Source organism: Alligator mississippiensis, chromosome 5 (genome assembly GCF_030867095.1).
Source record: "Alligator mississippiensis isolate rAllMis1 chromosome 5, rAllMis1, whole genome shotgun sequence".
Lineage (NCBI taxonomy): Eukaryota > Metazoa > Chordata > Crocodylia > Alligatoridae > Alligator > Alligator mississippiensis.
Window position 1 is genome coordinate 186,492,797 of NC_081828.1, and position 23,613 is coordinate 186,516,409.

Genomic DNA, 23,613 nt, shown 5'->3' on the forward strand with positions numbered 1-23,613 from the left:
GGCGCGGACTCGGCGGCCCCCGCAGCATGGCGCGGCTGCTCCGCGGGCTGCCCCGCCTGCTGCTGCAGCTGCCGCCCCGCGCCCGCCTGCGCCCACACCCGCAGCCCTCCGCGCGCGCCGCCGGCGCCGACTCAGGTAGCCCCTCCCCCCGAGACCGGCCTCGGGCCCGCCAGCTCCCCCGCGCGGGGGCAGGGGCATGTTGCGGGCTGCGGGTGTCGGGCGCCCGTCTCACGGCTTGGGGGCTGGGCCGGGCGCACTGAGCAGTGTTTGGCGGGAGGCCGCCTGCAGCCGGCGCTGGTGCCGCCCTCTCCTTGGCAGGCAGGAGCTGCGGGCCCAGCTCCCCGAGCTGCCAGGCAGCCCCTGGAGAGCGCCAGGGCCTGGTTCGCTGGGGGCAGGAGAAACCGCCTGCTCCAGCTGGAGGGAGCCTCTGCATTTGCAGCCCTGCTTCCCCTGGCCTCACCTGCCCCAGCCTGTCACAGCCCTAGCCTGGAGGAGGCTGTTCAGCACAGCAAGGACCAGCCTCCTGGGCTGCAGATTAGCCCCACACCCTCCCCCAGTGCCACCCCCAGCCGCTTCCCCTGCCCGAGCTTGTTGCTCCGCCTGATTTGCTGCTCTGCTGTCTGCTCCGTGCCCTATCTGCCACTGTGCTGCCGGTCCCCTCCCTGTGCCTTGTGGTACATACAGGGGTGGCCCTTGTCATGGGTTGGCCACCCCTGGTTTAACACTGGGCCTCCAGCCCTCTGCACTGGGTGCCACGGGAAATGTCTTTTGTGGTGCGGACTCGCCATCTGCCCTGCGTCCCATTCCTAGAGCTTCCAGTCCTGAGGCACTTTAATGACACTGACTGAGTCCAAAGGCTATTTAGATTACTGATTAACTTTTACAAAGGGATTAATAATGGGTGATCAGTGCCATTTATGGAGCATGCATTTATAAAACACCAATCCTCTGCTGTTTGTCCCATGCTCTACTTTTTCCTCTTCACCTTAATTTACCTTCCTCGTCTCCACACAGCGTTGGCCATGGAGATCCCTATTTATCCATCAGGTTCTGTGGTCACTGTTCCATACGCAGCAATGAATTGTTCCAAGTGTACTAACGTTGTCACTGCCTCAACTCCCAGACTGCTGGCAAGCAGGGGAAGTGATAATACTGTTCATCCATGGCTTTTTTCCACAGTTCTTAGCCAATTGTAGCTGATCAACTTCATAGATGATCCAGAACCAAATACTCCAATGCTTCAATACATTTCTAAGAAGGAGGCCTTCAGTTTGTGAGCAGCCATGCCGACACTTTTTTATTCGTCACCAATAACATGTTCAGGGGAATTGGTACTTGATGCTTTTGTGACTTGATATTCTTGACTCCCTCTCTCTGTCTGAGGGATGAATCACTGGGCTGTGCTCAGGTTTTCTCTACCATCTATCTTCTCTGTACTCGTGTGATTTTCTAACCCATGGATGAGCTTGGGCAGCTGCTCCAAGCACATTTATGATTAGGAGCAGCCAGATTTCGACTGCAGATCTACATGCAGGATAAGGGAGATGGACTGGTACAGCTGAGATTCTTGCCTGGTGAGCTGGTAACACTTTCCAGCAAGTTTATAAACTGTGGCTTTGTTCTCCTTTGCTCTTCTCTTTAGGTTCTTTGTACAGCGCCTGATACTGTTAGGCCCTGCTCTGTAACTATGGCTGCGAGATGCTACAGTAAATAAATACTGTACCACTCATTGCTGGTAGCATCTCATCACCTTTCACTACTTTATTCAGTGATGTGACTACCATTGTCACATGTAGTTCACTATCTCTTGTCCTCTCCCTAGGCAGAAGAATTTGTATGTACAGGGTTGGAATTCTTATGGGTGAAAATCTTCTATTGGGCCAAGCGTATCATTGATATAGATACAGGCAAGCTTTCAGGTATCACAGTACCTTTAGGCCTATGATTCCTATGTTTATACCAGCCATACAATTGGTCCAATAAAAGCTAGCACCCGCAAGAATCCTTGCCTCTCGCACGTCTCCTGGACCATCATGGCGACAGCATCGTTGTAACACTATCAAAAGAATGGAAGATACATACAGGTTTTGTGTTTTGTTCCAGTAAGGAGTTGGTTTTGTTTTTTTGTGTAAAAACTGCTGTGGGTCTGTGTCTGAGAAGTCAGATTAGAGAAAAGTGGCCTCATACAGGGAATGAAGGTGGTAAGGTTTATGATGGTCCTTAGTTCCTGTGAGTGCTTGTTCTGCTGGCCTTTGGGAGAGCTCCAAATGAGACCTACATACCTTTAGGATGGAAATTTCCACTGTGCTTTGACCACAGTTCTCATCCTGGGGCTTTGAGCTACCTCTAGATCTCTGTGTTAGCCACAGCCCATTTGGGAATGTTGTAGACTAGGAGCAAAATCTTGTAACTTAATAAGCAAAATCTTGTATTCTGCAGGAAGTCAGCGTAGAGTAGCGATTCTCAACCAGGGTGCCATGGCATGCTGTTAGGTGTGCAAATATGATTATGCTGAGTTTTTTGCAATAGAAAAATTGCTGTATTATTTTTCCATGGTCAAAAATGTGTAAAAACAAAGAGCTGATGTTTTCTGAGGGGTGCCGTGAGCCTAATAAGGTTGAGAGCCACTGGTGTAGTGTGAAAGGCAGGGATGAAGAACCTGGAGCAACCTGCTATGGTGGAGACATGTTACAGTCTTCTGTACTAGTTGGAACTCCCTGGGTACTTGTTTCCTGCTCAACTGTATTGGACTGCTATAGTCTAGACAGGAGATGGTAAACACATGTATAACTTGGGCTTGGTTCTTATCTGATAGGACAAGAGGGAGTCTGTTAGCTCAGAGATCAACAGCCTACAGTCCAGTCTGCAAGCTGGATCTGGCCCATGGTGCCATTGGATCTGGCCTGCAGAACTGGCACTTCAGTGGTGTTTGGCAGCAGGGGACGTTGCGTATGCCATGCTGCACCTAGGCAGCAGGTGGTGGGTGGCTTTGCCTATGCTATGTCATGGCTAGGTGGTGGGGAGAAGTGGCAGCCAGGTTCTAGCATCAGTGGATCTCAGAACTGCTGCTGCCAGAAAATGTTGCCAACTGTTGTGCTAGTTAGTTAAAGATGATAGCATTGCTTGCTGGTGCTGCTTTGTGGGCATATCTACACGTGCCCCTATTTCGCCATTGTTACTGCTCCATCAATTAGTACTTCCTTTAGGAAGTACAGCGCATAGTTATTTTAGCCACTACGTTGCTGTAGCGATGCGCTATAGTTGTAGCATCAGTTTTTGCCTGCCAACGTTACGTTGCCTTAGAGTGTTGCTACAGCGCTGTAGATGTGCGCTGTGAGAGTTTAGTGCCAGCAAGGAGTCCTGAAACACCTGTAAACCATGGATTGAATTGGCATCTAGGATTCATCTGATCTTAATTTATGCACTGATCTTGTCCAAACACTGTGTCTGTGGCAATGGTATGGTCTCTGTACTAAAATATAGTTAGAGTATGTTGTTGGCGCTGGAGTCCATGTCATCTGATCTGTTCACCTAGTGGCTCCCTGTAGAACCTGAATGGGGCTGAAGGAGAGAGTTGATCCTTGTGCGACTCCACAAATGAAGTGTCTAGTAGTGGGAGTGCAGTTTCCCATCTCATATCTTTGGACAGAAGATTAATTAAACCATTTTAGTGCTTTCCCCAGGACACCCTCCATCTCCCAGGTAGGATAGTAGTATGTTATGATTGACAGTGTTTAATGCTGCAGTGAGATCCAGGAGGGTAAGGATAGACACCTGCCTTCTATCCACTGATGGGAGGAGATCATCTCAGTGAGGTCAGTACCTAATGTGAGGTCAGTACCATAGCCTGGCCAGAATCCACGTTATGCCTGATATTCTAGTTTGATTTTGTTTTTGGTTAGATTCTCTGTGATCCTGCTTACAGGTTTGATACTGGACAGAAGGTTTGATACTTGACAGTAATTGGCTAGAACCAGTGTATCTAGTGGGGCTGTTGTGTATTTGAAGGGGCAAGCTTCATTCCTTTAATGAGTCACTGACTGTTTCCTTCTCTGAATGAGGCATTGGAAGCAGCTGCTCTGAGGACAACATATCTGGGATGTTTCAGCACCACTGCTGCTGGGGTTTCAGTAAGATCTTTTATGATCCCTTTAGCTTTGATGGTCTGCAAATGAGCCTAAAATCTGCGCCAGCTTTGGCTCTGGTTTATGAGGTTCATATTCCCAATTCTGCATGGGTACACAGGGATAAGGAAGGAGCAACTGCGGAGTAGCATTTAAGATGGTGTTATGCTGATCTTAGCCAGAGTGGAAGGCTGAGATAATGGAGCTCCGATGGAGGGTCATGGAACCCCCTAACTATGCAGACTCCAGTTTGTGTAGACTCCGCACAACAAAATAGATGCAGAGACTGCAGTTAAAACCCTAGAATATAAGGGGTTGAACTAGATGACCTCCAGCGGTCCCTTCCAGCCCTACTTTTCTACGATAGGATGGAAGCTGGCATGAAGTTCTCACCCCACAGCACAGCCCTGCTTATCTTATGGTTGTGCTTGGTATTCACTTTCCAACACTGCTTTCCTTTCCTATGAATATCCCCATATAAACCCCTCAGTATTCAGTTTATTTGGGTTTTGTTTGGGCAATGTGAATTTCAGTGTGATGTTGAGGTAGAAAGCAAGCAACAGATTCTGGTTCTAAAACAAAATAGATATATTTAAAGATACAAATCTATGTTGCTTTTTTTCCCCCCTCTAATTAAAGGTGCAGGGTCACTGACTAGATATGATGAAACAGCCATTGCTACCAACTGGCAAAAAAAATTGACTCCAGAGCAGTTCTATGTCACAAGAGAAAAAGGAACAGAACTGGTAAGGAAGAGATTGAATGCCTTTCCAGAGGGAGGAAATGGTAGGAAAAAATGTAATTTGTGTTCATGTTTCAGGGATTAAACCATTTTACGGATTGGCGGATTAAGAAAAAAAAACTTTTCTCTGGGGGCTACTGTTCACACAGCTGCCAACTGCAGGGTTTTTCTCTCTCTGTCTGAAGCATTTGTAAATTTGGCCACTGTTAGGGACAGAAAGCTGGACTAGACAGGCCATTGGTCTTGTACATCTTTTTAACTCCTGCACATGTGAACTGGAAAAATAAATGTCAGAGCTACAGCTTACTCCCGCCACCTCCTCCTAGTCTTGGTTTATTTCCAAAATCAAAACTCAGAACCTGAACAAATCAACTCAAACTACAGGCTGATGATCACAGGGCCCTTTCCAGCCCTGCCAGCTGGAAGAGGAAAGAACATCTTTTTCCCACAGAGTAGCCTTCTTTACATCCTCTTCCCCTTTTATACTCCATCCAGATCAGCCAGCTGAGAACCTGATGACTCCTTCCATGCAAGATCATATTCTCCCCATGTCACCATGCTGGATTTCATTCCATAACAGAGGCTGTGTGGTTTGGTAGAGCTCACGACTGCTAAAACTGGGAGCCCTGAGCTTCAGAGTTCCATGGCCTGACTCACTATGTGCTACTGCACAAACCATTGTAACCTGGATCTGGATCCTTATCTCTAAAATAAGGATCACAGTTCCAGGCCTCCTGGGTGAGCTGTGTGTTAGCTTGTAGAGGGCTTTGAAGTAGTAGAACCCAATATAAGTGACTTGCTTAGTGGGATGTTACACACTTCACATGCTTGCAGAAGGTCATGACTTTTGCCCTATTTAACCTAGTACCTGGATGATTTACACATTTGTTCTGAAGGTAAAGGCTTCCCTTCACTTTTAATCCAAAGGCCTCCTCTCCTGGATTTCTTTAGTCTGATAATGTTTATTCTTCAAAGTCGCCCCCCTCCCTCCCCCAGGAAGCCACCTTTTATGTATTTCTCCTGTTTTAAGTCTGACTCCTGCATGTTTGTTTGAGATGTTGTTTGTTTAAAAGTTGTTAATACTTTTTTATTTTTAGCCATTTAGTGGAATCTATCTGAATAACACTGAGCCAGGGATGTATCACTGTGTCTGCTGTAATGCCCCACTCTTCAGGTAAGAATCTTGACATTGCAATGCATATGGCTGTCCTGACCAGTTTATACACTGACAGGAGGTACACTGTAGTATTTAATTAGGAACAATGCCGTAGAAAAATCCTTTGATGCCAGCAAACTAAACACTGTTAATGAGATTTCCAAGATGGTGGTGGTAGCATAGATTGTAGGTGAAGATCTTTTAAGATACTCAGAAAAGTTATTACTGCTCATTTGTCTGCCAACAGTGGGCTTAGTACATTACAAACACACAAAAAATGTGGTTACTGGCCAAGAGGCTTGTGGCATAGTTCAAAACAAGTTGAATCAGTGTGTTGTGCTCAGGTGAGTTATAAGTAGTGTAAGAATGGGTGTTACCAGATTTGCCCATTACTTTGGGGTGTGCTCATTTATTAGGGATATGTTTCTAGGGTCTTGGTAATTCTGTCCACGTGCTGCTTGTGTTTCTATGCGGAGCTGTATATCTCCTTTCTGCAAGTCCTCACCCCCAATGGAGCTATCTTGCAGGACTCAGTTTCAATGGGCTGGGTTCCTTCAGTCACCAAATCAGTCATACACACAAACACACACAAATTAACGTGACACACCTGACCTGGCTGGGTTGATCATTATGGTCAGGCTGACACCCTCATATGCCAAGAATCAGTTCATCAGAGCAACAATAAATTGCAGTCAGACACAAGCACATAGATTAACAGAATCCCTCTGAATCCAGCTGGGTGTCCAGCTGACACCCTCATGGGCCAGCATTCAGTTCATAAGGGCACGTCTGAGTCAAACTTGGTCAATCAGCCTGTACAAGCTGATCCCCTTATGTGTTTCAAACTCAGCATGTCCCAATCTTTAGCCTCTTGATGAGCAGACCCCACAGTATTTTTGGGCTTCGCAGGGATCTTTAGCTTAGGTAAAAAAAGCATTGCTGCAGAGCACGGGAGGAAAGAGAAGCAGAGAAGGAAAAATATACCCAGTTACTACTAGTTTGACTATAAAAGTTATTTATTGCTAAGCATATGAAATATATAATGGTACTAATAGTAATAGACATGCAAAGAAAAACAAACACAAACAATTACAGTATTACCTTGGTTTCACTAAGTATTTGGGGAAACTTAGCTCAAGCTTAACTAATACAGTTCAGGTTCAGAAATTTATGCCTAGAGAGAAAAGAGAGAGAGCGCGCTGGGATCTCACCAGTCCAAGGTACTCGAGTCTCAAAGCTGACAGGTAAAATTCCTAGCACAATCCTGGAAGGGAGATGATCTGTTCTTCCAGCATCCCAAGAACAACAGAGATGGTGTCAGCACACGAGTTTTCTTTTTGAAGCACACACACTGCTGCTTTTTACAGATTTTTATACCCTCAGTTCAGCTGCTTTGAAGCATTCTCAATAGTGTAAATCATTGTCTTTTCTCTTGACAAGGGGTTATCTGGTTTGGAACATCTCAAGAAATTGATTGATAATCAGGAAACACATAAAATTAGGGAGTACCCAGACACTTGGGAACCAGCTTGAAATTCCTCTGGATAGCAGATATACTTATGGGATATCTCATGGTTTCTTCAGAAACAATAGATAGCTTGCAGCATCAGGATTTTGGATTTTTACTTGTTGTGCACAAGCCTCAGCTTAGCATGACTTTTCCAGATCTTACTATAGTCTTTTAACAGACTTAAGGCAATTATTGGGGTGTTCATAACCTTTGGGCTGGAGGATTTCCACCAGTCATCCTGGGAAAAGCATGACAACACCTGTAATTAGGGCTCCAACGGGCTGGATGCTGTGATGAACCCTTAACCATTGTTCAAATGTTGCCCATACCCCCTCTGACTCGGTCTCTTTGCCTCAGCAGTCCCTAACCCGGCAACCGAGTTTTAGTCAATCAAGTTTAAATAGGCCTCCCATAGTGGGACCAGGAAATGTGCAGCCCAAGATGCCTGTTAAACTTAGAGGTGTGTGTGTGTCTGGGGGGGAAAAGTCCTTTGTAAATCCAGATTAGAACTGGTCTGATAAATGCTGAGCTGGGTGTGTGTGAACATGGGTTGATTAGCATTTGAAGCACAGATTCCCCATCATGCAGTGCTCCCCTGCTTCTCTGGTCCCAGAATTCACTGTAGTCTCTGCTTCAGGCTTTCTGATCTCCATCTCTCATGTAAATGAATGGTCATCTGGTTCCATCTCAGATGCAAATGAGACCTAGAGCAGTTGTTTCACTCTTGTCACCCTTATCTGCAGGGTCTTAGGTGTGTCTCTCACTGCATATTAATCGGTTTCATTTATGCAGAGGAGAGGAGGGAGGGGGAATTCTTTGTGAGTCAGACAGACTGCATCCTGTGCCAGGGTTCCCAAGAACACACAGCTGAGACGTAACATGGGGCACAACCATGGTCAGCCTAAGGCCCTCAGGGGCCTTAGGTATATCATGACATCCATTCCTTATTTGCATCATGGTTTTACTTTTTAACTATGACCCTTCCCCCCTCATGAGGCAAGATGGTGATAGGGGCTTCCTCACATTCCATCGTGGCAAATGCAGCCAGTTTAAGCCCACTTCTTTCCTCACCTGGTGCAGTAACAGTATTCTTCCTCGTTTCGTTACGGACAGCATCAAGAGTTCTGTCTGGAAAGGTGGGGATAGTACCAAAAGGGAGTTCCCAGGGCTTATGCTAGTTACCAGAGTTTGTCTGCTTTAGTGGGTAGGCCAAAAATATGCATTGAGTATGGATTTGCAAAGGGCAAGTCATGCCTGACCAACCTGATTGTCTTCGATGATATGACTGGCTCTGTGGATGCAGGGAACGCAGTGGATGTGGTATACCTTGACTTTAGCAAGGCTTTTGATATAGCCTCCTGCAGCATTCTTGCAAGCAAATTAAGAAAGTCTGGGTTAGATGAATAGACTGTAAGGTGGATAGAAAGTTGGCTGGATAGTCAGACTCAGACAGTAGAGATCAGTGGGTCAATGTCTGCTTGGCAGCTGGTATCAAGTGGAGTGCTCCAGGGGCCAGTTCTGTTCAATGTCTTCATTAACGATTTGGAAGATGGGATGGAGTACACCCTCAGCAAGTTTGTGGATGACACCAAGCTGGGGGGAATAGTAGATATGCTGGAGGGTAGGGCTAGGATTTAGAGTGACCTAGACAAACTGGTGGATTGGGCCAAAAGGAATCTCATGAGGTTCAACAAGGACAAGTGCAAAGTCCTGCATTTAAGACGGAAAAATCCCGTGTACCGCTACAGGCTGGGAATTGTCTGTCTGGGCAGCAGCTCTGCAGAAAAGGACATGGGGGATACAGTGGACTAGCTGAATGAGAGCCAACAGAGTGCCCTTGTTGCCAAAAAAGCTAACAGCATACTGGGCTGCATTAGTAGGTATGTTGCCACCAGGTCATGGGAAGAGATTATTCCCCTTGATTCAGCATTGGTGAGGCCACATCTGGAGTACTGTATTCAGTTTTGGCCCCCCACTAGAAAGGTTGTTGACAAATTGGAGAGTCCAGCAGAGGGCAATGGAAATGATGAGGGGGCTGAGGCACATGACTCATGAGAAGAGGCTGAGGGAACTGAGCATATTTAGTCTTCAGAAGAGAAGACTGAGAGGGGATTTGATAGCAGCCTTTAACTACCTGAAGGATGGTTCTAAAGAGGATGGAGCTAGATTGTTCTCAGTAACAGCAGGTGACAGAACAAGGAGCAATGAGAGGTTGTGGGATCTCCATCCTTGGAGGTTTAAGGCCCAGCTTGACAAAGCCCTGGCTGGAATGATCTAGTTGGGTCTACTTTGAGCAGGGGATTGGACTAGATGACCTCCTGAGTTCCCTTCCAACCCTAATCTATGATCCTCTGCAGAGTCCTCTTGTTTAGCTGATATCAAAATTAGAGAAAAGCAGGACTGGAAGGGATGTCAGGAGGAGGTCATCTAACCCAGCACCTTGTTCAAGGCAGAATCATCCCTGATTAAACCATCTCAGCCAAATTTTTATCTAAGCTGCTCGTAAAAACTTCCAAGGATGGAGTTTCTATAGTCTCTCTAGGTAGCCTGTTGAAAAGTTTAACCAACTTCATTATGAGAAAATTCTTTTTAATATCCAACTGTAACAGGATGGCCTCCTTGTCAGGTCTATGCCGGCTGCCCTGCTCCTGGGGGTACCTGCCCGCTTTGCTTTACTGCCATGCCTTGGTGGAAAAATATGAGAGTTGTTGCTAAGGCTGGAGGCTACCCATTACTTGACCTGCTGACAAGGGCCTAATACCCACTCCAACCTCCCTTCCATGGGCCCATGCCTCGCAGATGTTACTCTGTGTGTGTTACTTCTCTGGCCTATGATTGGAGCAAACTGGGCACACAGTTGTAGCTCTTCTCTACAGCCCCAGAGGGCCACTCACACACCACCCCTCTCTCACCAGGGTCCCGCTCACTCTGCTGGCGCTCACCCAGCCTCTTTCATACTGCGCTTTCTTAGGGCCACACTTATCCTGCCTGGCCTCACCCGGCTTTGGGCTTAGCTCTCCTCACCTTGGTCAGCCCCGGCACAGTCTGTTGGGTGTCTCCTGCTACCCTCACCTGAGTGTTGACCGAGCGATTCTGCAACTGGAGGCATATTTTGCTCCTGGGCCCTCACTGGGCCACTATGCCTCCACTGGGCCTCCTCACTCACCCACACTTCCAGGGTCTCTCCAATAGTTGCCCCTCTCACTCGGGGTCTCACTCGTGCCCCTACGCTTTCCCCTGCTGCCAGGGTGCGGCCCCCTTCTCCAGCCTGAGCTTTACCTCAGGGCTCCTTAACGAGCCTGGGCTCCCCCTGCTCGTTAGGGCACCATCAGGGATGTGAGGCTGGGGTTATAAAGGTGCCCCAATCCAATTTTCTCCAGGGAGGTAACTGGCCTCGCATTTCCTGGGGGCTCCCACACCACTAGGAGCCCCACCAGACTACCCTTCTCCGGCAGGGTGCAGTTTTACATCTTACCCAGGACAAGGGGTCACCTCCGCCCCTGCCCTTACCTCCTAATATTCCCAGAGCAGCCTTTCAGCCTGATGTTACCTCCTTCCTCCTGCAGCAAACTGTAGCCTAGCTTATGTCACTGGACCAAAATGGCTGCCCTAATCAGGCACCTGGCTGCTACCTGTTTTTCTGCCCTTAAAGTGGCCCTGCCACACCAACCTCAATTTCCCTCGCTGCAATTTAAGACCATTGCTTCTTGTGGCCACAGGAGACAGGACAACGGATAATACAGGTACTCCTCACTTAACGACCTACCTGTTTAACGACCGCGCGGACTTACGACCAGCTTGCCGAGCAGTCGCTACTCCGAGCAGGTAGGTCGTTAAGTGAGGAGTACAGTACCTGTATTGTGGAAATGGCGCGCCGCAGGTTCAGCACGGCGGGACAGACAGCTCCCGCGCTTGTGGCCCGGGTGGGGCGGGCTTTCCTCCCCGGGGCCGGGGCAGCCCTCAGGCCCCAGCCTACCAGTGTGTGGAGCAGGGGGTGGGTGGGGGGGGAGGAAGCAGAAGCAGTCCCTTGCAGGCTGAAACTGACAGCCTACAAGGGAAAAGCCATGTTTTTTTCCTTTAAAGGAGAATCTATTTTTCAAGTTTATTCATGACCCTTTCATATGCTTGTGACCCACTTTTGGGACATGACCCATGGGTTGGGAAACACTGCTCTAGATAGCCTGCCTCTTGCACTGCATGGTAGCTAGTTGTACCAGCTGTGCTCCTTCAATGAGAGGAGCCGCTGTTCGTGCGCCGCAGGTTCAGCACGGCGGGGCGAACAGCTCCCGCGCTTGCGGCCCGGGTGGGGCACACGGAGTGGGCTTTCCTCGCCAGGGCTCCTCGCTTATCGACCAATTCGCTTAACAACTTAGTCGTGGGAACGGAACGGAACTCGGTCGTTAAGTGAGGAGTACCTGTATATCTCCATCTTCTGTATAAAAACCCTTCAGGTATTTTAAGACTGTTACCAAATCCTTCCTCCTGCTCCAGACTAAATAATTCCAATTCTTTCAGCTTTTCCTCATAAGTCATGTTTTCCAGACCTTTCATAATTTTTGTTGCTCTCTGCTGGATGCTTCAGTTTGTTCACATCTTTCTTGAGTCCACAGTAAAGACTGCTGAATACTTTATTGGCTGAGGCCACATCGGTGAACACTTCAATGAGATTAATTGGGCTGTTCACAGCATTTAGAGCTGTTGTTTGAAACTTCTGCAGACCCAGGCAGATATTACTACATTGTTCACCTGTGTCACTTTTTCAAGATCCTTTGCAACTAAGAGGGCAAGAAACCTATCTTTATTAAATAAAAACTGAGAGTCCCATATCTAAGGCTTATACACACGCTTGTAGTATCTCTGTCTTAATCCAATTCTGAGCACAGTTCATTTTGCAACCTTTTGCAGAGGAAATAAGTTTTCAGCAGAGATCAGAAAGGGGCATAAGACTAGAGAACAAGAAACCGAATGAAATCAGTCAGTTCTCTGAATAATGGGAGAAGGTAGGCGCATCTACATGAGACGCTAAATGCTCAGTAGACTAATTCTACTGCGCATTAGCGTGTCGTGGCAAAAGCTGCACCAATATGTTAATATGCAGTCTTCTTTTCTGATGCTTTAGGATAACAAAATTCATAGATTAATATCTAAATTTGATAACCATTTGAATGCTTCAGGGGTAGCTGCATGGATTGATTTTAGATCGCCGTTCAGTGATCTAATTGGGCAGTTATTCACAATGTGCAGCATCGTGACAGAGCTGTAGGGGAGCAATGTTCACTAGGGCTGGAAGCCATGGCAATGGCATACTTTTTAGTGTTCCTGATATAATCTGCATAGCTGCATTTAACTGTGTATTAACAATCTTTGTGTGCGTGCTTTTGTTCCAGACTGGGGAACAATATTCTGCTTCAGAGAAAACAAGTGCTAGAGTGGCCATTTGAAGCGTGGTTGCATTTACTCCCCGTGTTGTTCCGGCCAGTTTATGCACAAGGTTAATTCATGCTTTTGTGTTTTTAGCAACTTTCCATAGATGTTCACGAAAGGCGGGGCTCTGATTGAGAGTTAAGTCAAGGTATTGTGGGAACTTCTCATGCTTTACCTCTTCTATTAATTTACTGTGTGTTAGTGTCACTTCAAAGGCATGCACTGGCACTACTGCGCAGTAATGCCGGTCACTGCACATTGATTTAGGACTTGGTAATACAGGTACTAAACATCATGCCCAGTAACTACAGCGCATTAATGAACGTGTAGACATGCCCAGCTTGTTTTTGATACCTAGAAGGTTATGTCATTAGGATATTATGAAGTATCTAGAAAAGACAAATTAGGGTCCTCAATGCAGCCTTTAAGGATTCTGTTGTACTGCAAATTTGGATGGGGGTTTTCATTTATTTCAAATGTATTGGTAATACAAGAAAAGAAGCGGAACAAACTTAATTAATTTTACTTGCAGGATTATTGTTGGAGTCAAGTCCATGTAAATAGAATGCCACTCTCAAGTCGTTAATGACAAATATTCTATCATCCAAATGTCCTTCCCAATTTATTAGACAAATTCAATGATCAGTCTTAAGATGCTGAAAGCATATTTTAAAAAACAAAGTGGGAGGCTGCATTACAGCTGGGGAAAAGGCCTGGCTTCAGAGACTACACGTAGAAATAGGTTGAGCTGTTGTACTCTGGTATAGTTACTGCTAATGTGATTCCAAGGTAGACAACAAGAATGATTAGAGGCATAGACAAATTTTCACAAGGAGAAGTTGTAGATACTGAGATTGTTTACCTTAGGGGTTAGTAGGGGGAGGCTTGGTAAAAATATATGCCAGGCTGAATGGTGCAGACCTGCTTCATTAAACATCGCTATTTACCCTTTTCCAAAGCGGATAAACAAGGAACCACTGAATAACACTGAAAGATGACAGATTTAAAACAGAGAAAATAAACTATTTTTTGCATAATACATAATTAGTTCAGTGAACTCATTTCCTGAAAAAAGCAGCTTAATGGGATTGAGAAAAGGAGTGGATGTTGATAGGGACATCAAGAATATCCAGATTTATAATAGCAAGGATTAAAACACATCCAGGAGTCTTATAGGAGATAGAAATCCTTGTGTGTCCAGGAACAAACCAGCCTCCAATGAACTGGAGTAAGAAATACATTTTCCCTGTGGGTAGGCTGTCCATAACTGACTACAGCAGAAATTCTGTACCTCCAAAAGCAGTTTGCCTGCCACTGTCAGAAATTACATTAAAGAGAACACTGGTCTGATTCAGTGCAGTTGTTCCTACTTGTGGTGAATGTTTGCTGTTGCTAGAGTCACTCCCTGAGGGTCTCCACCGTTTCTCCAAGCGTTCAGATTTGCCGTAGAGAAATGAGCCCCAAACTAGAGATTGCAACACCAAATGGATGGAGTGGTGAGTCCCACAGAAATTCATTTGTAGTGGTCTCAGTAATGGGATTGTGAGCCTAGAAGTGAGTCGTTACAGGAATAGATTGGGAATGACTGCACCAGGAGAAAAAAAAAGAGTGGCACTAAGAGCTTGATCCTTAGAGAGCCAGAATGGAAGGTGAGAAAATATGGTCCCTAAGGCTGTGTAGCATTGGGCTTGCTGTTCAGTTGAGCAGTCATGCCCAGGACCATGGTCCTCTACAGGCAGCAGCATTTCAGCTTAGTCTATCCTAGACCAACAGTCTGGGTTTTCCATTAGAAAGTTGCAGATTGGTGCGTAGTGGCATTGTTGGATACACTTAAGCAGTCTTGGTGCTTGAGTCTTGCTAAATAAATGGATCTTAGGTGCTTAAACTTGTGTAGGTGCTTTGAAGAATCCCACTAGGTGCACATATGCATCTTTAGGCACCTAGATACCTTAAGCTTTGAAAATCTGGCCACAAGTGTGCCAGCTGTTCCCTTCTGCTAAAATTGCACACTCTGCAACTTTGTGAAAATCAGGGTTTGAGCAAAGAGAGTGCCAAAGGGCAGTATGTGCAGGTTGTGTTCTACTCTGTGTAAATGAACCACAAGAGAGTATTTTGGACATGGGCCCAGGTCCATAAAGGTGCCTATTCGTGGGAATGCTGTGCAGTGTTTCAATGCCCATTCAAGTAAATGTAACTAGAAGTGAAATTTTAAAGAATGGGTTCTGCATCCTAGATTATTGTAATTTGACTGAGAATGTGTAAGCACCTCTTGATCAGGGGTCATGGCAGCCAGCACAGGGGATGCATGAGCTGCCTGACAGGAAGTGCAGAAACGGTTGTATCTAGGACTTTGCCTTTCTCCTGGAGTTAGGTTGGTGAAAACCCTCTCCAGGCAGTGGTGACCTTTTGCACAATAGCTCAGTGGTTAGGGTGCTTATCTTTTCCAGCCTGAAGTGGCTTGAATCTACAACTCCTACTTCCTACGAAAGTGCCTTAACCAGCAGGCTCTGAACTAAGCAGGACTGGAAACATCTTCTACCCCTTCTGTTGCAGCAGGTTCAGTGGAAGCATGAGCGCAAGATTCATGGGGTCAAAGAGAAACCAAGCCTGCCCATGGGAGCCTGACTCTATAGCCCAGAGAGGAGGGAGCCCTGGTCTGCATTTTATCTAATAACAGTTTACTACAAAAGTTCACCAACGGATTAGGGCCCCTCAGCAGATTTTGGCACAGGAACACCTGGTTTGTGAATCCCAAACTCCCTAAGGTGGGATGTGTATGTTAGCACTCCCATCTGATTCAAAATGGAGGACATGCTAAGCTGGAGCAGTAACAGCATCTTCAAATGTGTGGTCCGTTCTTGCCTACATGCCAGAACATGGATGCAGAATGTTGCTGAATTACACATTAGAGAAAAGGCGCACACATTCCACCTAAAAAGCAACTAGCTTGCATGAATTCTTTTTTGAATCTGGCCCTAGTCAAAAGCCTCTTTATATTTCTCACTAAAGCTATATTGGGATGAGGATGAAGTCATGTCATATTCATAAATGTTTTAAAACACATTGCAGACTAGACCTTCAGATGGGAAATTAAGGGAATATTACATTTGTGTAGTAAATAAATTTTAAAAAAGTCCACAGTGCAAATGAACTTGCACACATCAATAAATGAGATCTTAATAATTGGGAACAGACTAAATTCTCTTTTGCATGTGTGTGGAAGTCCATGTAATATAAGCAAACATTTGGCTTAAACTGTTGTGCCTTTTCAAATGATTGCTGATAAATTGTTTTAAAAAAAAATGTTTTCAGAATCTGCTGCAAAACTCTGTACAGACAAAACGAAAAGCTTAAAACAGGCCTAAAAAAGTGATACCTGCTAACTCATCAAGGAAGATATTTAAGTTTCTCAATTGTATAAGAATTGTTCCTTTACATTAAGAGACTGATGCTGGATGTTAGATAAAGACAGGCAAGCATGAATGTAGGTCAGCATTGAAGAGAATTGTGTAAATTGCTTTTGTGTAAATTGCATTTATGCTAGACTGCTACTCTTGTTGCAGTAAAGGTGTACATGACTTCACAGTACACTATCCTGGAAAAGCATGGGTATGGCTGTCAGAAATATTAGGCCTTGATACATTTCTGTGGAGGGAAAAATTGCAAAATCTTACGTTTTGAGACTGGAAAATTCATAGATTTCTTCCCCCGTGCATGCTCCCCCCCCCCCCCCCCCCATCAGCTATTTTAGGAAGAATCTACACAATCCTAACACAAAAATCAGTATTTGATACGAAAATAATTCACTGTGTTCAGAGCTGAGCAGTCAGCAGCAAGAACTTCAGGTTAGCTGTATTTTACTGAACTGTTCAAATGCACAGGAATATTAGCTAAGAATAAAAATAAATATCCTTACTCTTTCTCCTCCTCAGATACCCTTTTCTCTCTCTCTCTTTCTCTCTCTCAGTCATTTCTGCTACCAAATGTTCATTGGAGAAAGTTAGAAATACATGGAACAAAGACCTTAATCCATAGATAACAAATTATGGAGCTTTAAAGAAAGCTCAAACCTTCAATCAACCATAAACCTACAGCTGAGGCGCATACAGCAAAAAGCACTTTTTAAGAATTATCTGGACTGTATCCAGGATGGCTAAAGTAATGATCAAAGCAAATTACATGTGCTAGAAGTATGGCATACTGAAGGCTAATCTAACACACATGTTTAGGGAAAGTCTATTTATAAATTCTTGGCTGAAGCACTTCAAAGGACAAATCTGGCCTTGATCAGCCATGTTTACATGGGTTCTAGAATGTAGGGGATCCGTGACATGCCTGTTAGTAAACCTCATAGGGACATTCTCTATTTAGAGCTAATTTAATAGCTCAGAAGGCTAATCCTTTAACAACAGAAAACATCTATGGTAAGCTTAGCCATTAGACTTTTGAAGACAGATCCCAGACTGAAGTGGAGCTATAATGAAAAGACTTCAGTTGGTTTTAGATAGAGTGCTTGCAGACTGTCCTTCTGTGTAAATTATCAGGGGGATAAATGTAAAGGAATATAGTTAGACAAGGTTATTTGGGTAAATCTGATATTTTATTAGACCAACTCAAATAGCTGGAAAAATTCTTCTTAGCAAGCTTTTGGGTTTAAATACCTTTTGTCAGGCTGAGGAAGCATCGGCAAGTGGTGTATGCTCTTCCTGGATGGAATGGATGGTAAAGAAGCCAGAGGCTAGTATGCATGCAGGAAAGCCAGTCAGTGAAGTTGAAGAAAGCCAGTCAGTGAACTGTATAAGGAATATGGTTGTTTCTTGATCTTTCATGGACTGGGGGTGGGGCTGGGAGTGGAGGGAAATGTGTCAATATGTAAAACTTATTCCTGTGTTTTAGAAATATAACAAGCCAAAAGGAGAAGCACAGGTAGGTGCTAATGAACTTCAGATATTGTAACTGGATTGCCATCTTGGCTCAGGCCATTCCTTAGAGATTGTCCATGTAGCTGTTCCCCTGTACTGTCTCCAAGCCTTTGCCCTAGACTGGTGATTTTTAAACTGTGTTCTGTGGAACCTGGTTTAGAGTTTCTGCAAAGAGATTAGGGATAATGGCAGAGTGGGTCGGGAGGTGGTATGACCCCTTTGCCAGGCTGGGTTGCCTGGATCTGCATCAGTTCATACAGCCTATAGAGCCAGGGGTAGGAGTTCCACAGCAGAAGTGATATGAAAGGGCACTGTAGTGTCAGGAAGTTTGAAAACCACTGCCCTGGATCATGCAGAAGATCTTTCTGGATGGAAAGGGCAGGGCCAGTAGCCACCTTACCACCTCTGTGGGCAGTGTGCAGGCTGTATTTACTTCTGTACAGCTTATGCCCCTTTTGGGACAAAGCAGGCAGTTCCTGGGGCAGCTAACAGACAGAACCAGCTTGGCTGAAGCATTGGGCTAGGGACAGACATTCAAAAAGCCTGAGCCTGAATTGATTCAATCTTTGTAGGTTAGTCTACCCTGGCTGGGCTGAACTAGTTTGTAACTGGACAGATGTTCTCTCTGGACTGAGGAAATGCAGTCACATGCCTGCTGTGGCTCAGGCTAGAAGCCGGGGACACTAAAGCAGCCCTCCTTTCCCTTCCACAGAGCTGAGCTGACGGGGGGCATGGCCACAGGGGGCTCTGATTAGGGAGGGGAACTCCCTCTCCTGCAACCCAGAAGGGAAAATTTATCACACCCAACTCAGTGTTCATCACCCCGTTAAGAAAACAACAAAGGGACATTACCAGCTACCTGTCCTGTCTTTGTCCAGCTTGGAGGTAGCCAGTACAGTATGTGGTCTGCTAGCTAATGCTGAGAGGTGTCTGTGAGGGACAGGGGAATGCCTGCTTAGCAAAGAGTGGGGAGGGCAGGTGGAGAGCAGAAGTCAAGCAGATGCCTGCAGAGACTGCTGGAGATGCAGCCAGGGAGCAGAGGGGGAGGGGCCAGCCCTGCTGTGGAGCAGAGAGCCCCTCCTAGCCCAGAGAGCATGCCAGGGTGCTGGGGGAGTCTGGTTTATCTTAAACCAGCAAGGGATCTGGGACAGACATTGCATAAACTGGTTTGACCCAAATCAGTTATGTCTGATACTACATTCAACCAGGTTTATCTCAACCTGGTTTCAGCCTTCTCAAACTGGTTTATGTGCACTGAACATCTGGTCCATTACAGGTTTAAACCAGTGTCTGATCACTTAAACTGGTTTATGTGTAATGTCTGTCCCTAACCTTGCTGGTAGAAGGCAAGAAGGGGATGGGGAGGCAGTGAGTCTCTCTGTGGTAGGTCCTGGCAGGTAGCAGACCCCTGAGATGCCTGTGTGGTTGGAGGCAGACATGGTGCATCTGTGGCAAGCCTGAAACTAATGTTTAATTACACCTTGTGGCCTAGTCAGTGTAATGCTATGAACAGCAGCCCTTAGGAAGATGATCTCTCCGCCATTCCTCTGCTAACATTATCTCTATTACTTGCAAAAGTTGTATTGCTCATAGAAAAGACTTCTACAATTAATTACAAAGCATACACCACTCAGATTATTTGCGTTTATCTGCCATCAGACGTGTAGTGCTACATTTTGTCTTGCATTAAAGCAAATGCTGTGCTTTTTGCACACTTGTTACATTAGATATTCATCAGTTTGTCTTTCTGAGATGCACTGAAATAAAACTTACAGATTTTTCTTCACTGCATCTTTCATGTCCCACCATCGTCTGTCTATTTATCTTACTTAAGTATACTTTGAATTGCTGTTGACACTGCCTTCAGTGGTGTTAGGAATTCCCTTTACCACAAGGTGTCACTATGAGCATTGATTTGGGGGAGCAGAGAGGGCTGGGATCAAGGAATAAAAACCTGGGTGGGAGACCCTTGGGATTTCTTCCCCAGCACATTTAGCATAGTAGTGCCTTTGTCTTGATTTTTTGCCACAGTGTGTAAATCACTTGTCCTGAGAAAAAGACCAATTCTGAATTATGGTCATGGTTCAATCTTGCATTATTTATAAGGGAAGGAACTTTTAGGTGTCTTTTCACTTGCCACTTGTCTCAAACTGTTATTTTGTTCATATTTTACAATACGTGTTAAAAAGAACACTGGCAATCCTTTATAATAACAATAGCATTTTCTCCTTGTGTGCCTTGAGTTGAAAACTGGTCTGGAAAGGAATCTATGCTGAAACAAACAAATTGTAGTTCATCTTAAATGTTGTGCATTTTCTATGACTTGCTGTTCTGTATCTGCATCTAATATCAAATCCTCAGTTTTTACTCTGACTATACTGATTTATGTTACCTTTGACATAATTTAAACACAATTTCCTTTGAATTTTCCTTGAAAGGCACCTTTTAAGCAAAGTATGATTGAAGGCTTTTCCTAGTCTCTAACCTATTTCAGCTATCATTTTTTGCAGTTGTTGCCTATCAGTGAGGGAGTATTTCTCTCTATGGTACCAGTTGCCACCACTCAGGAGCAGTGCATCATCGTATTGTAGAAAGTTTCCATTCGATTGGTGCGATGAGCCAAGCTCTGATCAACAAAGCAAATATTTTTAGTGGCAGCTTGTCACTTGTGTTGCTTCAAGCAGTAGTTGCTGTGACATGTGAACCTGGTTTGCCAGGTCAAACTAATGAGTCTCCATTATTATTGTATTTTCAATTTTTAAAAAAAATCTCTTTTGAGGCAGTACCGTAGTGACCAAGGCATGGCACTATGACCTCTTAGTAGACTTTACCTTTTGTGTTCAGCTGCTTAGAGCTTGAAAATGGCTTTCTACGCACCGTGGCTTTTCAGTGCCATCAGCAAGGAGGACGAATCCTTTCTGCAGAAGGATCAGGAAATCGATTTGGTGAAAAAGCTCAGAGAAGCAGTGGTGCACTGGGAAGGATTTCTACTGAGCCAGAGGCTAAATGTTTAAAAGGGGAAAAGCAGGGGGTGAAAGGGAAAGCCTCTTTTCCTATTAGAAACAAAATGCCCATGAAACATTTCTTTATTGAATAACAAGATCTGCTATCTTTAATAGTTCAGAAAAGAAGTATGATTCTGGCACTGGATGGCCTTCATTTTCTGAGGCCTGTGGAACATGTGGCACAAATGAAAGCAATACCAATATCATGAGGCGTCCAGATAACTCATTGGGATCAACCAGCACGGAGGTCCTTTGTAAGCAGGTAGAGATATACCTTGGAGACTACACAGAATTATCTTTTGAATATTTTCTCCTTTCTTCATCTTTCTATCACCACATGCATATTTAAACATATAACAACATATAGGGTTAATAGGTTAATTTTTCAAAACCACTTGTGATACAGGAGCCAAAATCCTATTGAAGGTCAATTGGACTTAATTTCATAAGTGACCTAGGTGCTTTTGAAAGTGTTTGCCCTGGGTTTTATTTATGCATTTATATAATTTTACAAATGTACTTTTTGCATTCACATGGTTAGCAAGTAGATCTGTCCAGAGGTACCAGGGGAGGGCAGCTATACCACAGAGACGTTTCTTTTCTCAAACATTGGGATACAGAGACATGAGACAAGATCCAACAGTAACATAAAAAAAAAAATTGCTGAGGGAACATCTTGCCTGTGAAGGAGGGGACTAGCACAGAAGGAAAAATTTCTAGAAAAATAGCAGTGAACTGTTACATGTATATCTCGGTTCTGGAGCACGCTGCATCAGACCTAGGCCCTCTCCAGTACCAGAAACATTAACAAGGGGATAGACAGATTATTGCCATGGAGGGGTCAAGAATGTTGTGTGCATGGTGCTACAGCAATAGGCCTCGTTTGCACCAAATAAAATAGCAGAAGGAATAGGTGCTCTAAGGAGTGCTTTTCATTGTGTGTTACTGCAAATGTGGAAAAGCTAACTTCCTTTAAGAACCTTGTATTTCTCTGGGTGCAGCTTGAGTACTGATCATTTTTTCTATGAGTTTTGTACTGGTCTCCTTATTCTCTGAGTAAAGACATCCCTTTCTCAAGGAAATGTTGGGTAGTTTGCAGGGGTTTTTTTCTCCTTGAGTGGTCAGTCTTGCCCATAGCTGTGGAATAGCAATGTAGAAAGCAAGGTGGTGTCTGATTTCATAGACATCTGTGTCCAAGAAGCTAATAATTAAGATTGTTTTTTCTGTTGCAGTGTGATGCCCATCTTGGCCATGTGTTTGATGATGGTCCTACACCTTCTGGTCAGAGATTCTGTATCAACAGTGTGGCATTATCTTTTAAACCAAGTTCAGGCCAGTAAGACGGATCTTTGCAACCTGTGCATTGAAATGAAAGTACCATGGCTTTTCTTGTGCATTGCGGAGAAGATGCAGTGTTAAGTGCCAAAGAAGACTGCACCACGGGGCCCTGGATGCTACTGCACTTTTGTTTCAGAAATATTGCAGATGTTGATAAAAATATATTTATTGTGATTTCTAACCCAAAATGTACATTGTGATGTTTAATTTAGTTTTAAGTAGTTGATGCAATGAATTAGGTTTGACTAATTCTTATAAAAGTAGTTTTTATTAAATACTTTATTCAAAATACTCAGTTGAACTTCATGTTGTTGAATTAAAATGATTTCTGCAAAATGGTTTTGCTCCATTCTTAATATAAGCCTATACATTACTTTTTAAAATAGATCAAAGTAGTTGTGGCCTGGATTTTCCTATGTATAGTTGCATTGCAGCATTAGAATTTTTGCTTCCTTATGATGAGATCATCACGTGCTAAAGAAGAAAAAATAATACAAAAATACTAATAAGTTTGTCCATATCTGAGATGCTTTTAATCAAATCAGTGACTGCATTTCTGCAGCCCACGGCTCACAGAAAAGCTCTAAAATGGTGCAATGCAAGCCCAAAATGTAATTGCCTTTCCTCCTTCCCTGTGATCCCATTCTGGCATAAGAGAAGCAAAAGGGCGTGGGATTCTGATAGACGTATTCTTCTAGATTTGAATCAGGCTGGGGAGTCACAGGGAGAAATCTGTGGGCATTTGGGGATAAAAAGTCCTATACCACCTTCTGTTTTGCCATGCCACCCAACTCTCTTCAGGGATATAAACAAAGTATGCAGCACTGATTAACCTTGCTATTTTTCCCAGCTTCAAATTTAGATTTTAGTTTATTTGTCTAAGGGTAGCTCATTCTGGATGCTGTAAGACTAACTCCAGGTTTTGAACCTCTTGTTACAAGTGTAAGTGCTGGTGCTGCTCAGCCAGTGTGTTGTGTAGTATAGGGTTGTCCAACTTTGGCGGGTCAGAGGCCACAGATGGTGCCAGACTCTGATCCATGCACCATACAGATCACATGCTGCAAGGTGGTCCCCCAGGATTAGGGTGTGCTGGCAACATGAAGCCCCCCACCCCTGTTGTTCAGGCTGCACTGGTGGTACACAGCACTCCACTGCAGACCCCTAGACCCTATCCCACAGTGCAGCAGTAAGAGAGGCAGCTGCCGGGGCCTGTGGGCTGTGTGGCCTACAGGCCACCAGTTGGACAGCCTTAGCGAGACAGTTTTTGTGCACTTCCAGAAATCCAGACATACCCACAAATGAGATCTTGCTACTTCCTGAGTCATTTCTGAATCATTCCAGCATGATTCTTCCAAATACTACTCTAACCCTAAAGGGGCTTCCAGCAGTGTG

At 44.8% G+C, this 23,613-nt stretch overlaps 1 protein-coding gene across 1 annotated transcript; it reads left to right on the forward strand.

Annotated features, from left to right (window-relative positions):
- The first annotated feature begins 11 nt into the window (after window positions 1–11).
- On the forward strand, window positions 12–22,557 carry MSRB2 (methionine sulfoxide reductase B2). Its single transcript, XM_014609043.3, has 5 exons — window positions 12–135; window positions 4,764–4,870; window positions 5,964–6,040; window positions 20,998–21,145; window positions 22,116–22,557. Exons 1-5 carry the CDS (start codon window positions 27–29, stop codon window positions 22,221–22,223), a joined length of 549 nt encoding a protein of 182 aa, XP_014464529.3. The 5' UTR covers window positions 12–26; the 3' UTR covers window positions 22,224–22,557.
- The last annotated feature ends 1,056 nt before the right edge of the window (window positions 22,558–23,613 follow it).